The sequence below is a fragment of the Phodopus roborovskii genome, unplaced genomic scaffold (genome assembly GCF_943737965.1).
Source record: "Phodopus roborovskii unplaced genomic scaffold, PHOROB, whole genome shotgun sequence".
Lineage (NCBI taxonomy): Eukaryota > Metazoa > Chordata > Mammalia > Rodentia > Cricetidae > Phodopus > Phodopus roborovskii.
This window is the reverse complement of record NW_026126469.1, coordinates 26,134,163-26,151,177: the sequence shown is the minus strand read 5'-3', so window position 1 is coordinate 26,151,177 and position 17,015 is coordinate 26,134,163. Positions and strand designations below refer to the sequence as shown.

The 17,015-nt window shown below is 35.6% G+C and overlaps 1 protein-coding gene across 5 annotated transcripts in view; it reads right to left on the bottom strand.

Moving 5' to 3' along the window:
• Nucleotides 1-17,015, bottom strand: part of Lsamp (limbic system associated membrane protein) — a 2,056,906-nt gene that overhangs the window by 209,442 nt on the left and 1,830,449 nt on the right. For all 5 annotated transcript variants that reach the window (XM_051191489.1, XM_051191490.1, XM_051191492.1 and 2 more), the window contains one exon: nt 11,123-11,248. In XM_051191489.1, coding sequence (XP_051047446.1) covers nt 11,123-11,248 — 126 coding nt within the window. The remainder of the gene's footprint in view (nt 1-11,122; nt 11,249-17,015) is intronic.

The window sequence follows — 17,015 nt, the reverse complement described above, 5'->3', positions numbered from 1 at the left end:
TGTCTCTGCAAGTGCAAAGCAGTAGTCACAAGGCTTCTTGAGAGATGGCAGCCATCCACAAGCCAGCAGAATTACTCTTAGCAAAACCCAAGCATGTACACAATGGACCACAGATTTCTACTGTCCAGAACTGTAAAGGAAATCAGTGGCTTTTAAACCCCCAGTCTATGGTTTTTTATGAAGGCAGATCCAGGTTGGGATATATTGTAGTGACTTTATTCTTAAATAAATGGACTTACTTAATTTCTTTAAGAGGTGATATACTGAAGCAAGCATCGTTACAATTATTTTAATATAAAAACTGAAAGTGTCTATTTCTACTTTTTTTGTAACAATGCAACTCTGTCTTCTCCCAGACAACTCCCAAATCTTACCTGGTCAACATTCCAAACTGCTTAAACTGCCCATTGAATACTTCTGTGTCTATATCAAGTGACCTCCAGTGACATGACACTAGGTCCTCAATTGCATCTGGCATCATTGGAATGATTTTTGTTACAAGATAAAATTTAGGAATATGTAATAGTCTTAAAGTTTCAAACAGATTTACTGTTTTAGGAGGTGCAGGAGGGTGGGGGCGTAAATGCTTCTATATTCTTACCTGGTATTCTCTGTCATTCATACCAACAGCAGAAAACCTTAGTGACCAGGCCACAAGAAAAAAAGTTTCAAAAAGAATGATGTCATTCAAAGACTGACATTTCGGGTTTTATTACTAGAATACCTTGAAGAATTAGAACTGATTTGCATTGATATTTGCAAGTTGAATTATTAAAGTTTTTTTTTTTTTTTGTACTCTTTCCTTCATCAGATTTTAACACTTCAATTCACAGAAGACAAAGTCACAGTTTAACAATGGTGTGACTTCCCGCAGCCTTCATTGCTTTTAAATTGTTGACCAACTGAGAGAAATACCTGATTTGAATCTTGGGTGATAAAAGGAAGGTCAGTGTCACACAAGAAGTGGCAAGGAGTTCCTTTTTCTCTTTTCTCTCCCTCTCTCTTAAGCAGAGGAGATTGTTTCTCACTTGTTCTCAGGTGATACTGGTTGGCTTTATTGGCATGTCTTTTGTGTGCAGTTGTGACTCCATCCTTGTTACCTATTGAGAGTTCTCAGTTTTATTACGATGAATTGTAGCTTCAGTGTATTGGGAGACTTGCAAATGAATGTGCCAAGAGGATGATGAGGATTTCAGAAATGTGTGCACATTTTAAGTGATATGTTAGCATCAAATATCATTAGAATGTAGAAAAAGACAAAGGAGGAAATTCTATGTAGTATTACTTCCAAACCTCCTCATCTAAGGTGATAGAAATCCAAATGGAAGAAATACGACAATGAATTTACATAGCAAGTAGTTTTATACACGTGTGTGTGCTGTGTCCGAGTGCAAACAATCACTGAAACAGAAGAATCACACATGTTTCTATACTCACTTGACATTTGGTAGAGATACCCCATGACTCTGTCTATATCAGAAAGATGTCTTGTCTTTGAAGGCAGGCTCTTCCAAGTATATCATGCATTGAAATCACCTGAGAAGCTTATTAATGGCCACAATGCTGGGTCCCACATTTAGAGTTTCTGATTAGGGTGATTCTAGATTGGGGTCTAATAACACACATTTCTGATGTGTACTTCCAGCCTGAGGCTGCTATTGGTTTTGGGACCATCCTATTACGAACTCTGCTATAACTATTGAGAGATTCTGGTTTCATTCCTTGATTCATCAACTGAACGAATCAAGATTTTGAGGTCAGTTTTTACTATCTAACCAGATGACTACAATGATTTCAGTCTATAATGTACTCTGTAGCATCGATAATGTGGTAACAGCAAAGAGTAGTTGAGTAATGCTTTTATCATTACCAAATCACCTTGATTTGGATTATTACATTTGGGCCAGCAGCAGAATTCTGATAGGTGAACTCTGTTATTCATATTTTGCAGATGAGACATGGGCCTTCTAAAGCTCCTTCCTATACCAGTGAAAGTAAATTATGGATACCAGGGACTTGAACTTGTCCTTTCAGAATTCAAATTCTGAACCCTCTCTACCAAATCATGTTTCTTTTCAATCTTTTCTATTTGTGGAGAACTTTCCATTTTTCAGACCCCGTTCATATTCATTATCTCATTTGATCACTCAAAGCACCAGTGTGAGGCAGGCAGGCCACATGCTACTGTCTATGCTTGCAGATAAAGCTATTATAAAAGATGATGAGAAAAGTGGCTACTGTCATCAGACTGCCTTTCCTTATTCCGTAGACTAATTTTTTTTCCTGCAGTACTTAGCAGCAGCACCTAATGTAGCAAAAAGAACATTAGAGCATTAGAGGGCAATAGTCCCAGTGACAAATAGTAAACAGCATGGTATTGTATGCCACCCCAACCTTTCTTCTTCTCTTTTTCCAGTAGGCATGCATTCGGAAGGAAAGGAGGTAAAGATTCAGTTAGGATCATATTCAGTAAGAAAGTGAGGACAGGTTGTTAATTTCTACAGTTTATACGCTAAGGAAACAGCTTCCTCTGAATTTGAAGATTCATTTCCTCTAGCCCAGGGCTTTACAAAGTTAAATATGCATTCAAACCACTTGGGGATCTTCATGGGCTGCAGCTTCAGATCAAGATGGTATGTGCTGAGACCCAAAATTACTGTGTTTCTAAAAAGCTAATGACAATTCTAATGACCAGTAGCCAACTCTAATAGGCAGGAATAATCCTATTTTCAAAACTACATTTTTAATATTCTTATATATCATTCTCCCCAGTATCCCAATTGAAGCAAAGTTAAAAACAAGAGACATTGTATTAATATTGAATTAATTCTATGTGTATCCTGAGACTTACTGGGTGTTCCCTTTACTAGACTATTTACATACTCCAATACCTTCTAACTTCCTTTGTCATGAGATCCTGAATGATGCTGGTAGAGCAGATCTACACTTGCTGTGTTCTTTGTATAGATACAGGTTTCAGCTCAGGTTCACTGCACCTGAATCCACATTCTAATCATTTTCTGAAGATATTTCCTAAATATATTCAAGTTCCAGACACTTTTTTTTACAGTGTTTTAGCACCCCTGTGTTTGAGATCCTCATTCTGATCATCCTATTCATGGGAGCTTCACTTCCACAGGACCCTAGATCTCACCAAGAGACGAAGTACCATGGGGGGAGGTGATTTCTTCCACTCTAAGCAATTTTGACCATCAGCTAGTATGAGGCCTGGAAGCTTCCTTTACCCCACCCACAATACAGTACACTTCAAAGGAGTGACAATGCTGACATCTTTGTTGACATGGGGAGAAGTCCATTCTCGGGCATAAAAACCTGGGGGAGAAATGTCACAGTGCCAAAAGGGAAGAAACATCCTGTATTTTAAAGACCTGTCTACTACAGTGTAGCAAAACTATAGTGTGGGAAAGCTGTCTTTACATCTCAGCTTTAAGCTGGCAATAACAGAGTCTGTTGTACCTCATAGCAAGCACTTCATTCATTTACTCTACAGATACTGAGCATACTCATTAATCCTGTTGAGCCAGATACCAAAGTGGGAAGTGAGAATACAGACATGTTTGCTTCCATGAGGAAAACAGAAAAGGGAAAGGCAAACAAGAGCTTAAGACAATTACTGAATGAAATAATTGCTGGGAAGCAAAACAACAATCAATTGATCACAAAAGAGTGATAAATAATATCAAAATGTAAGACACAAGAATGAATATTTCAGCGTACTTCCCCTAGCCAATAGTGAAATTATACAAGCCAGATCAGCATGTATCCACACATGTAGGAAACTCAATGTGAAAAGAATATAGACAGAACTTAGGTAGAAAACTTTTATGACATTCCCAAAACTGTTTCATTAATTTATTAATGAAACTATTAGTCTGAGTATTGTAATTCCTGAACATTATTTGGAGTGTATCCACCAATGCTTTAGTTGTTTGTCGCTATCATGTAGTGTCTTGAGAAAAGATACATGGGTAACAGATAGCTTATAGACTTTTCAAGATCTTGCAAAGGTGGTAGGCAAGGTATCTAGCAGGGAAAGGCTCTTATTACTAAGACTGGTGACCTGAGTTTGAGCCTCAAAACTCTGGAGGAAAGAGAAACAACCTTGACAAGCTCTCCTCTGACTTGCACATGCATGGCATGCATGTATGCAAACACATGTGCACACACACACACATATTAAAAAGTCTCACAAACCAAAGAAAGGTGAATAACCTAATAGATGAAAAAGTTATTAATTGTATGATACTATGTTCCTAGACAAAGAGTCATGTTGAAATTTTTCCATCTTATGCTGGCAAAAGGATGGTATATGTTGAATGGGCATTCATGTTTCAAGTAGAAGACTGAAGACCAAACACAAAACATTCTTAAATGTAAGTTATATGTTCTACTGCATTAATTCTAATAGTTTGATGTGGTATTATGTTGTTTATGCTCTAATAAAGCCATTGAAGATCAGAATACAAAGTCAGCCACACTAATCAGCCATAAAGGTTGGGCAATGGTGGAATATACCTTTAATCCCAGGACTCAGGAGACAGAGGTAAATGGCTCTCTGTTAGTTCAAGGCCACCCAGGGCCACCTGAGAGTGAACCAGTATAAAAGGAAAACAGAGATCACACAGAGGTGGTCTCAGCACTTGGGAGGTCATGCCTTTAATTCCAGCATTAGAAAGTGGAAGCTCGGGGTCTCATTCTGTATTCACTTGTCAATTAGTCTGCACATTGAGGTCAGGGCTTGCCTCAGCTATGTAGAGGTAAGAGCTTCCTGGTTACTTGGCTGCTTTGCTTTTCTGATCTTCAGCTTGAACCCCAATATCTGTCTCTGGAATTTTATTATTTGTGCTACATATTGGCACCCAATGTGAGGCTTGAACTGACAACCCCAAAATTAAGAGTCTCATGCTCTACCTACTAAGTTAGTGTATTACAGTTTGAGATTCAGAGGTACAAGAAGTAGTTGAGTAATGATTTTAACACCTTGCTAAGTGGTTTGAGCTTTATTCCTGAAATACTGAAAATCAAGGAGGAATATTAGTTTGACCATTTTATATTGAGAAGTTAATCAGAAAAATAATGAATGCAGGTGAGAGAAAATATTGGTTGTACAATACCTTTATAGTGAAAGATAGAAGGATTCAACTACTAATAAAAATAATCAAAATATGATGCAAAATAAATCCTTGCTGTGACAAAAGAAGCTAGGATCACTCTTATCTTTATAGCTTAGATATCATTTTCTTTGTTATGAACACTTTAAAAAGATTACACTATTCATTTAGTATTTTGGGGGGCATGGAAATTAGAAAAACCCTTGTAGGAATCTGCTCTTCTCTATCACATAGATGATTTCTGGTCATCAGGCTTGATAGCACACAACTTTACCTACTGAACCATTTTACTGTCCCCATGACCATCTCTTTCCCCTAATCCTCTGGCCTTTATGTTTCTGAATTCTGTAGATTTGTGCTTGATTCCTGGGCACTGACAATAAAGTATATACCAGAACATAAAAACAATGTTCTTTTTTTCAAGCTCTATTGTGGTAGTTTGAATGTAATAGGCCCCCATAATCTCATAAGGAGTGGCACTATGAGAAGGTGTGCCTTTGTTGGAGTGAGTATGGCCCTGTTTGGAGGAATTGTGTCACTGTGGGGGCAGATATTGAAGTCTGCAATGCTCAGGTTACTCCCAAGTGTCTCAGTCAACTTCCTGTTGCCTATTAAGACGTAAGGACTCTCAGTTTCAGCACCACATCTGCCTGTATGCCACCATGCTCCAGACCATGATGATAATGGACTGAAACTCTGAAACTCTAAGCAAATCACCATCAATTAAATGCTTTTCTTTACAAGAGTTGCTGCGGTCATAGTATCTCCACAGGAATAAAAACCCAAGCTATCTAATTGTCTTTCAATAATCTGCCTCTTTCTGTGTATATGTGTGTCTTGTGACCATATATGCTATTATGTAATGTAATTAATATACAGCATATTGCATATACAAATATTTTCATATAGATGTTATATTATGTACAATGCATAAATATGTAACATATAATAAACATAATCTCTACATAGTACTGCATGAAGGCACATTTACAGATAAGGCCCTAAAAATTTATTGTATGATTTTTCTTTCTTTCTTTCTTTTCTTTTCTTTTTTTTTTTTTTTTTTTTTTTTTTTTTTTTTTTTTGCCTTTTTAGAGACAGAAACAGAATACTAAAAAGCAATACCAAATTGAGTGTCTTCAAATTGAGGGTTTTAGCATGACCAGATACTATTAACATCATGTTTCACATAAAGATTTTCTTCCAAATTCCTGTATGTATTGTTATGCCAGGCCCTCGGATGGCCATGTTGTATGCCTAAGATACTTTTTCTCTGTTTTCTCAAACAGGTACTATTCATTTGTGAAATCTCAGCAATATATCCTCTCAGGGGACCTTTGCTAGCTCTGCAGATTTTGCTATATGGCCCTGTTTTATGGTCTTATTGAATGTCATAATTTTCTTTTATATTGTATGAATCTAATTAAAGGGTTAGTCATGCAATTATTAGTTTAATGCTCTGCTCTCTTGTTGAACTATAAGCTCCATTTGTTCAGGGACCATGTCTGTCTTACATTTCAATGCATCTTTTATTTTTCAGAGTAAGCACTTTAAAAAATAATTCTGACCAAATGAACAATTTGTGTATGAGAGAGAATGATGTGTCTGAACACAATTACAAGTTTGAAACCAATATTCCAGTTAAAAACTAAAACTAAACCCACATTATTTGGTGCCAAACTGTACTTTTAACTGGTCAGAAAAATCACATAATACCTCCTGAGCTAGTCTTAGCCTAATGGGTGAAATCCTCAGCACAAGGTTTTGAATTTTCTATGGAGAAAAAGGTACTGAGGTTGTGAAAACCTTCGTAGAAACAAAATGCACACAAACTCCTTCTGTAAACCTGAGCACACTTGACACCACATGAGGCACATTTGAGAGATAGGATTCCCCATAATTGCCAGGAGAAAGACTCAGAAGCAGAGTCATGTGATGGTGGAAACAGCATTGCTCAAGAAGGAAGACAAACATGCCATATAGAATACATGTTATGGTTCACTAAACCTCTGGGAACCACAAGACTATGAAAGTCTGACTAAAAACAAGGAGGAAAAAAACAGGTCATATTTAATAACCATGTATGTAACACTTATTTTGACAATATAAAATAACAGAATGAGAACAATTAAAAAATTGGAATCATAAAATTCAAGTGAGGCATTTTGAATTTAAATATATGGAAAGTTTATGATACTTCCAGTTTTCCTTTAAAAAAAAAAATCTTTGCAGTATACTTGGAGGGACAAGGAGAAACTAGATAATGTAACAAAAAATTCAAGCAAAATAACTGAATCAAGATAATGTTCTTTTAAAACATTACGCCATTCATTTTTTTCCTCCATTGCTCCCTTTTCATGGTATCAAATGGCACATAATCAGACATTTGCGATTCCCTGCATGACATCTTCCCCTTTCTATCTCTGTGTCCCCTGTGGGGTCTAGCTAATCACAGGTAGATTTCCTCTGGAAGGCAGTCACACACTGTACTATGAAAGGCCCAATTAATAATTGAACAAAGCTATCTCAATTTTCACCATCACGTGACAATGATTTGCAGGCAGCTCCACTGTCACACAGAGAGCAAGTTTCCGAGAAAGGTGGCACTGGATTGGCTGAAAGATCACCCTTTTCTAAATTGTCAACGAAATACACCCCCCCACACACACACAGCCTAATTTGTTCTATAAAAGAGTAGACAAATTAAGTTCTCTTACCTGCCACTAGGAACATGATGATTTTGGTCAAATGATTATTTGGTTATTATTTGCTTTTGTGTGAGAGATGAAAGAGTGAGCTTGGAAAGTGATGCCCATTGTAAGGGAAGGAGTGGCCTGATGCTGAATATGCAAGTGCATCAAGGAGTTGTTCTGAGTATGTTAGCATATAATTTGGTAAGAGAGAAAGTCTGCACATACAACTATAAACAATCAAAGAAGAAATCTGACACGGATACATTCAAATCCTATTTTCTATATGTAAGTTTAATAAATCTTTGTTTATGTCTCTGGCTATGGCCTTAAGCAGAGGTGTATACATTTTGATCTAAGAGGGAAAATCAGCATATTTTAAGCTTTGTGAGCTAAGTACTTTCCTCGCTGTTATCAAAATATGTGATTTTTAGATCAAAGGCAGCCGGGGATCAAATGCAAATAATTCAGCAAAACCTTATGTATCTGTATTCAAGTTTGAAGTTTATATATTTATTCTGTATTTAAATTAATAATTCTGTTGATTATTGGCAATTATTCAGGAAGTTTTTAAGCACTGTGGCTTTCAGGCAGTGAACATGAATGGGGCAGATAGAACTGGGGCAGATAGAACAGTTGACCCCTGGCATTGAGTACTGAGAACCATTATGAGTTCACCAGATTTTTGTAGTTGGTTTGGAAGTCTCTAGTGGTCTTGAGAGTACATGAAAATACTGTCTTTACTATGCAAGATGTCACTGGATCTCCATTCTTTGCTTTACTTGAATCATCACAGAAACTATCACACTATTCAGTGTTCAAGACAGATGTTTATTACTGCACAGAACTTTACATGGTTTAGTCATGTAGATACGAGTATGCTAACAAACTGGCGAAGATCATGAAGATTTGGTTCTGTCTCAGAATCTTTCTAAATTTGAAGAATAAAATGAAGTATTTGGAGGCTCTAGGGAACAATTTTATTTTTCTCAGAAAATTCTATTTACTATTCAAAATTGTACATGAAGAATGTCCTTTAATTATAAGGCTCCTTATCGATCATAGCAGGAATATAAATTCCTTCCTTAAATCTATATTTTTCACTTTTTAATCTGCCACCTTGTATCTTGAATGACATTAAAAGATAAATAAAATATGTGTATAAGTTTAAATTTAATTAAAATAGGTGAGAAAAATTAAAAATAAGGGTATGGAAACAGAAGTATGGTTTGTTGTTATATGAATTTAAGACCATAAAAGCCTAAGTGGAGCATTTAAAATCAATTTTATTAATTTTCAGTTTTTATATAATAATTTATGACCTTAACAGATTGGTCATAAATTGGTCAGTAAGTCTACCAAAAGTCAATACAATGAAGGCCCATGATAATTTATCTTTTAATTTATATAAGATGTCTGGGTTTATTGGCAAGAAACAAACCACTGCTTTGGAAAAGACAGAGAAAATATTTTATTGAAAATATAGAGGGAAATTGCTGAAAGAGACCTTTTAGAGTGAAATTATGGGAGGAATTAAATAAATTTTCAATGACATGATAGCAAACACAATGGTTTTAGATGTTGACTTTGTCAAAATATTTACATACAGGACAATATTTGAATTCTGAATCATCAGTAGGCAAAACAGCAATGTTATCCTTGGGATCAGGTAGTAGAGTAGCTTTGTGTTTACTGTGAGGCTTCCAGGAAATAAGGAGTCTGAAGAATTAATTTTTTTTCTAGATAAAGATATGTGACATTTATAAGGCCATGCCTCGGATGACCATCCATGTGTTCCTGCTATATGAGATGCAAAATGAGTTTGTAAGTAAATACGTTTGGTATTGATTCCCCTAAATAATTACCTCATGTGATTCTTTTATATAATATTAATAAATGATGTGATGCATACATAAATAAGCATGGGTGTGGAGTAACATTTTCTTAACAGAATAGAGGTCTCTAATAAAAAACTTTTGCCTAATTAGAAGAGCAATATTGACCCAAACTTTGCCTGGAAATTAATTTGCACTATGACAGACCCCCCCCATTATCTTACCACAAAAGTAAAGAAATATTTAGAAACACTATGATCAAATATCACCTTGATATCAGGATGTCTATCATTGTATACCTAGTCTTATGTGTGTTTGTTGGTATTCATTTCAAAGCCAGTTACCTTGAAAATTAAACATCTATATACTTTTATAGAGAAATTATATGGGGCTATGAGACATAAGCTAATTAAAACTCAGATTATATACTAACATAAGTGATTTTCTAAGAATAATCTATTTATAATTGATTTACAATTGACTTGGTAGACCTTAATTTGTAATATTCAAATAGAAGGTACCATTATATATAGATTGTGAAGACATAGTTTTGCATATAAGAAAACATAATTCATATAAGAGGGGAGAATGCAATATATTAATCCTTAACCATCTGGTAAAATGTTTAAATATGTTCACAAACCACTATAGCCTTGGGACCTAGTTAAGGTGAGGGACAGGAAGGGCACAGAAGACATTCTTGAAAAGTCATATCAGGAATTTCACTGAATTGGTGTCATCAGCTGGACCCAATACTTTTAAAGCCTGTTTCTTGTCTGGCATGAAACATCACAGAGTTAGATGACAAGTGGAGGCATTTAGGAATCAGAGAAATTTTTTGTTTTCAATTTCTTCACATAGTGTCACCACAAAGGAGAAAACTGATTTAAAAAGTTTTTAAAAAGTGGTGTACAATAATTTATACAAAACACTTCTGGAAGACACAATTAACAAAATACTGTATGTTTTAGATATATGTTATATTTTTACACTTTATTTTTAAATATGTTATAATTGAAGTATAATTATATCACTTTCTTTCCTCACATTCCTCTATTCATTTCTCTATACCCTCGTGAGCTCAAGTAGATAGTCTCTTTTTGTATTATTATTCCTGTTGCATACGAAATGTGTGTATACACACACACACACACACACACACACACATCTGCATTATTTAAAGTTATTACAGTTGCTTCTTTGAGAGTTAGTCTATTTTGAGTGACAACTTTATGTATTACTATTTATATATTGATTAGGTAGATATTAGATAAGTGATAGATAGATATAGATAAAATATTACTAAGTTACTTAAAATGGTGAACACATTAGCATAAACCATGGAACCCTAAACAATATCTATACTGTATTTTTCTGAGTTTCAATAAAAAGATGCATTTTTCCCTTTTGATGCAGTAGAATCTTAAATATAATGTGGCATCTTAGAACCTAGCCAGTTGCTTACCAGTTGGTGTAAGGTGTCTCCAGGTGATAACAGGTTCAGGGCGGCCATTGGCCATGCAGACCAGGGTTACATTGCTGCCCTCATTCACAGTGACATCTGATGAGATGTTGGAGATCTTTGGTGGAACTGTAGACAGAAGAAAGTGGGATATATAATCATGGCAGTAAAAAGCAAACTGTAGCAGTGATCTATAAAAGTCTCAGACTTTATAACTAAATTTGAAATTTCACACCAAGTAGCCAGGATACTTTTAATTCCCACACTTGCTATTTCCTCTCCAAATCCCTCTAGAGTTCCTAAAACATCTATGAGGTAAAAATTCCATTCACTCTGGCCATTTGAGAGCTGTAGGAAGTACTTAAGATATGTATAATGAAAAAGTGTTAGCTCTTTTCTGGTAAGGCTAGGCTTACTTAAATATTAAAAGATATGCACATTCTTAACAATTTTACAATAAATTTCTGTACCACCATCACTTGAATTTCTTATTTTATGCATAAGAAAGAATATAGTATAGCCTCAAAATGCAAAGGAAAGAATAGTCGATATTTACTGTTAGGTCATAGCATTGTGTTAGTAAGATGTGGTACCCACATATAAAATTCATGAGATAATCAATGCAATAGAAATCTTCTACATATAATTTTCTACAGATGCAATATACTAAATATACATAACAGATTAGATGATGTAAACTAAGTTAATGGGCACTGTGTGAAGTAAATAGACATTATAAACATACTACAGCATTATTTTAACACTTTAATTAAACATGCATATATCTACCATGATGCATAGTGTGCTTAAAAAATATCATTTCTGTCCTTCATGTAATAAAGATCGGGTTTTCTACAAAGATTTTTACCTACAGGTAAGAAACCAAGGCCCAAATGTGAATAAAAGAAACCAGAAAAGGCGTTTGAATCCCAGCAGAGTCTACTCTTAAACACTTCTTGAACAGAATTTCATCTTCACAATTCAGTCAACCAGATGGCTGAAAATGACAGAAATTACTTTTTGGTGATGTGAAAAATGAGTCCCCAAGGGCAAGCAGTACCGCTGCCTGGCTTCCTTCATTAGTGTTCATGGTGGCAACATTAGATCCCACTCTGGTAGGCTTCATTTGGGAGTGTGGGAAGTGAATTACTCACAAATTTCATCACCGAGGCTACACACTGATTACAAATAGCCAGACTTAGGGTTGACTGTGACTCTCCTTTTTTCTTCTCTTTTTAAATGCAGCTGCCTCTGTGGTAAGCCATGAAAGCATATTTTTGAGAGAGGAGGACAAGAAAACATGAAAAAGCTCAATAATGAAAGAATCTTGTTCCTTGTCACTTGTCCTACCCATTACAGACACTGTGTTCCTGCCTGGCAGGGATACCTTCTGCTTAAAGAAACAACTATCTATCATCCTTGAGGAGATATCCATGGTACTTAGGGAAGCAGCATCTGAGTGACTCCGAGTGTCAGAGGAAGAAAGCTGATAGAGGGCCTTGATGGCCTTAGAGTGTTTCTGACAAAGGCATGTTATAGGGCTTCTGTATAGTAAGTGGTGACTTGGAATCAAACCCACTGGCAGTACACTACAGTTGATTTCCATCTTTAGCATTCTCTCATGAGTTTCTATTTGTCCTTTAGCTACTGGGGTTAAGGGGTATTTTCATGGATTCATACAGAAACTTGCAGTATGTTCTCCCAAACACTTGAGGCTAGAACATGGAAAGCCATACCCAATTTATACGAGGAGCAAAGAAGAATAAGGGCTTGCTTGTCAATGGTGAGCCCACCAAGAATGATGGCTGGACTCTGAATTCAGAGGTCACATCAAGAACCAAAACTGACCTTACATCTCAGAGTTCCCAAATGCTCTATTGTTCTTTTGTTTAAAATGCATAGTTTTTATTTTCATGCGAGGAACCCAGTGCTCTGAATGTCCCTAAATAAGGTACAGACAATCAATGATAGCACACAAATGAGCACAATGTAACTAACTGTTCTAAGCACCTTCTCAACTATCCTAAACTTGGACCAGGAATCTCTATAGCTGTTAAAAGATTCAGCTAAACTCCATTCTAGATACATCTGAGTTGTAACAGGACGTAAGACATGTATGTACACATTGTTCTACCAAGTGTGGGGGATCCAATCTGTTGTAGGGAAGAATAAAAACATAAGAAAGCAGAAAGTCTATCACTAAGAATGCCAAATATTACTCAACAAAAATATTAATTCATGCATACACACACATACATGCATGCATACACACATACATACATATGAAACTATATTAAGAACATTGCACTGACTTGTCATGCTGTTTAAATCACTTAGACAAATATATATAAAGCTAATATATATATATATATATATACACACAAATATATGTAAAATTAGAGTAATTGTAATGATGTTCTAGTCATCAGATCATACTGACTCTCATGGGTAAGATAAATCAACTCAAGTCTGGCACGCCAAGGGATTGGGATGGATCAACATTAGTACTGAACAGTTAGGAATGAATCACATTGTGTTGCTGCACTCTGCTTGAATTTTGGTCACTTCTTGTGAGTCTCATCTCATTGATTTTCCTATTTTATATAAGGGCCTTCTCATAAGAATGTATATGTGATATAAGATTTTATTCTTCAAAATATTATTCTTCCTAAGTTTCAAACTCAGTATGTAAAACTTCTTCAGGAATTGTATGATGTAACATCATCACATGCCCCATTAGTACATCGACCTTAAAAATAATGCGAATTATTGCATCAAAAAGTGAAACTCTCTAAAGCCCACATTGTCCACTGGAAATTTTTGTTGTAATGCTATTTTTTTTTCTTGAAATATCTAATTTATTGCTCCTAGCCTCTTTTGCCCAGAACTTTCTATTCTTGCTGGTTCAGGACAACAAACTAAATTGACTTTCTGTCTATATTTTAGGTCATGTTAATTTGGGGGTTCATCCTACCTTGTTTCTTGAAAGCCTGCATTGAGGGTTTAGCTATTTTTCTGCTTATCCACTCACTTTGCCCATTTGAGGGATATTACTCAGTTTGTAGCTTCAAAAGTTAAAATTATGTCACCGAGGGCTTCACATCATTATCTTTAGCCCAGATTTCTTCTAACATTTTTACACTCATAGTTTTGCCTGACTAGTCTGTATCTCTATTGCATGCCTCACAGATATGTCATAGTTCCATCCACTTTCTCATAAAATACTTGTGTTTCATTATCTTAGTGAATACTGTCATTATGCAAAGAGATGCTTTATGCTTTTTTTTGCCTGGGTAAAATATTGCAGAAAAGAGATAACCAGATCCGACAACCCCTCCCCACAAAACCCTCCCCCCAAAATTTAATTCATTTCTTTTGACAGTACTTTTCTTTCATAACGTCCACATACCTTGACTCTGTGTTTTAAATATTTCTTCAATTCTATCGAGTACTTCCTTTCATTACTCTACTCTGCCTTGTTTTAGACATCAGCATTTCCTTTTTTCTCCATTTTCCTCCTAAATTTTTTGGGGGGTATTGAATTATTGGGGGTGAATTAAATCTGGCTCTGTGCCTCTAACCTTATTCTCTCTGTGCTCACAACCATATATTTTCCACACTACAGCAAAAATATTGTAAATTATATGTGAGTACACTATCCTTTGATTAATGTGGCCTTCAATATTAGGTTTGAGTGTCTTACTTTTGTTAAGAGGTCATTCTGGTTGTATCTCAACAATTATACCTCCTTCTCCCTTTGCTTTGCATCTTCCAAAGTAGAAGTCAAATAAAACATCTTATGAGTCCTAAAATGTGTATCCTTAACTCTTACACATTTATCATCCACTGTTTCTGCACAGAGTGATCTTGTTGAGTTTTTTTTTGTTTTGTTTTGTTTTGTTTGTTTGTTTTTGATTTTTCATTTAGATAGCCCATCTCTGGGCTTCAGCCTCATCTGGTGAGCCTGCCTTCTGACTTTTATTCTGGAAGACTTTGCTGTCACCCTCTATTGATATCTCCCCAGTCTATAAATTTCTGGTGGGTGAAGGACCACCTTCTATATTGTCACAGATTCAGTGAAAGCCAGAATACTTCTCCAACAGACCCTGGATTATACAACATTTAGGTAACTTTCCTATTTTCTTAACCAATGAATCCTGTGCTTGGAATATGCTAGGTGCTCAACCAGTGTTTGAAAAATAAAATACTAAGAACTTCAGTTTTATACCTATTCTTCACACTTAAATATGTCCCACTGATGCACCCCCCCCCCAAAAGATCAGGTATCTATTTTGCCCATAAACATCTGGCTTTTTTCTAGTCCCTACTTCACATGACCTGTCAGATTTACATGACCCCAACTGGATGGCATTCCCTACATATGGAATTGGCATAGGGGGATGGGAGGGGAGGGTGGTTAGGGAGCATGTGAGAGGGCAGAGAGGGTAAAAGGGAGGGAAGGAGGGAAGGAGGGATAGGGAACTGGGATCGACATGTAAAATAATAAATTAAATTAAAAAATGCTTTGACTCCAAAATTTAAGTTCAAGGCCAAGTTACTGGGGAAAAGAATTTCTATTTTTGTTTCCACAGAAAATGAAAAGCTGTGGATTCCTTCCAGACTAATGTGGTTTGATCAAGCCAGACCACCAGAAACAGAGTACCAGGTGATTCTACATTCAAAACAGCTGGACAAAGCAGCCTTGCAGACTACAGCCAGGATTGCTGCACCTTCTTAGAATCCCCCATGACAGCACCCCTTACCAGCAGGAAGTAGTTTGGAAAGAATGATGCCCAAATTCCCAAATATTGTCTATAAATGTTTGTTTTCATTTAAATGGACTTAGTTATATAAAATAAATAAAAAAATCTGGCTTTTTGAAGTATTTCTTTAGCTACACCTATAGCCATTTATTTCACCATTAACTTTTTTGACTGTTGGTTTTAACACTTGGGGCAGTTGTTTGCCTGTTGAAATGCATCTCACTGTGTCCTCTTTCTAAGGCTCCCAGTGCTGGGTTTACACTTCGGTACACCATGCTTCAATGATTATTCATGAACAAAACCAATTTGCCATGGCAGATCAGTGTGTATTTTCTGAATGTGGGAATCAGAAGGACTTGGTGTCTAATTTCCTTGGCTATAGATTTTTCTAAGTCTTAGCTTCTGTGAATTTCTTTTCTGTTTTCCTTTTGTTCTTTCCTTGGGAGGAATCCTGTCTGTTTGAGATGTGTATACAGATCTCTGTATGAGATACAAGATGCATTTCCTAATCAGATGTTTAATTTATTCCTAGATTTCTATAGCAGCTCATGAAGTTTAAATTTAGAACATCACCAGTAACGACAAGGTGGCAATTTAAAGACTTCATTGTACTTACTCCTAAAAACTTTATAAAAATTGTGGAAAGTAAAACACATGTCATATTATTACTGCTGTTTCACATATGTGGACACAGGGGATGAGATAAATTAAAAAAAGCTTACATAAATAATGAAAATAAACCAAAACTAATATTTTGTGTCTTTTCTCCTATAGACCATATTTATTTCTATAAAATCAGAGAAACATTGCATTTTTACTTTCTTTTAATCCTCAATAGGTATGACTACCTAGGAAGTACAGTTTAATATGATAAATGTATTTGTACTAGCAAATATAAATTAATTTTCAAAATCACAGGAATATTGATTTATGCTCAGTTCTTGAGTCATTATACCAGTCTGAATGGTTAGTTTTCATGGGGACCATCTCATAGCAGTACTCTTTCAAAAGATATTAGTGAGATTTATTATCTTTTCCAACATGCAACACTATCATCCATTTGTTTAATGTTTTCAATCTTCAGTTTCAGTGATATCCCCGATTTGTCTGTATTATTTTGTTTTCCTAGTGAC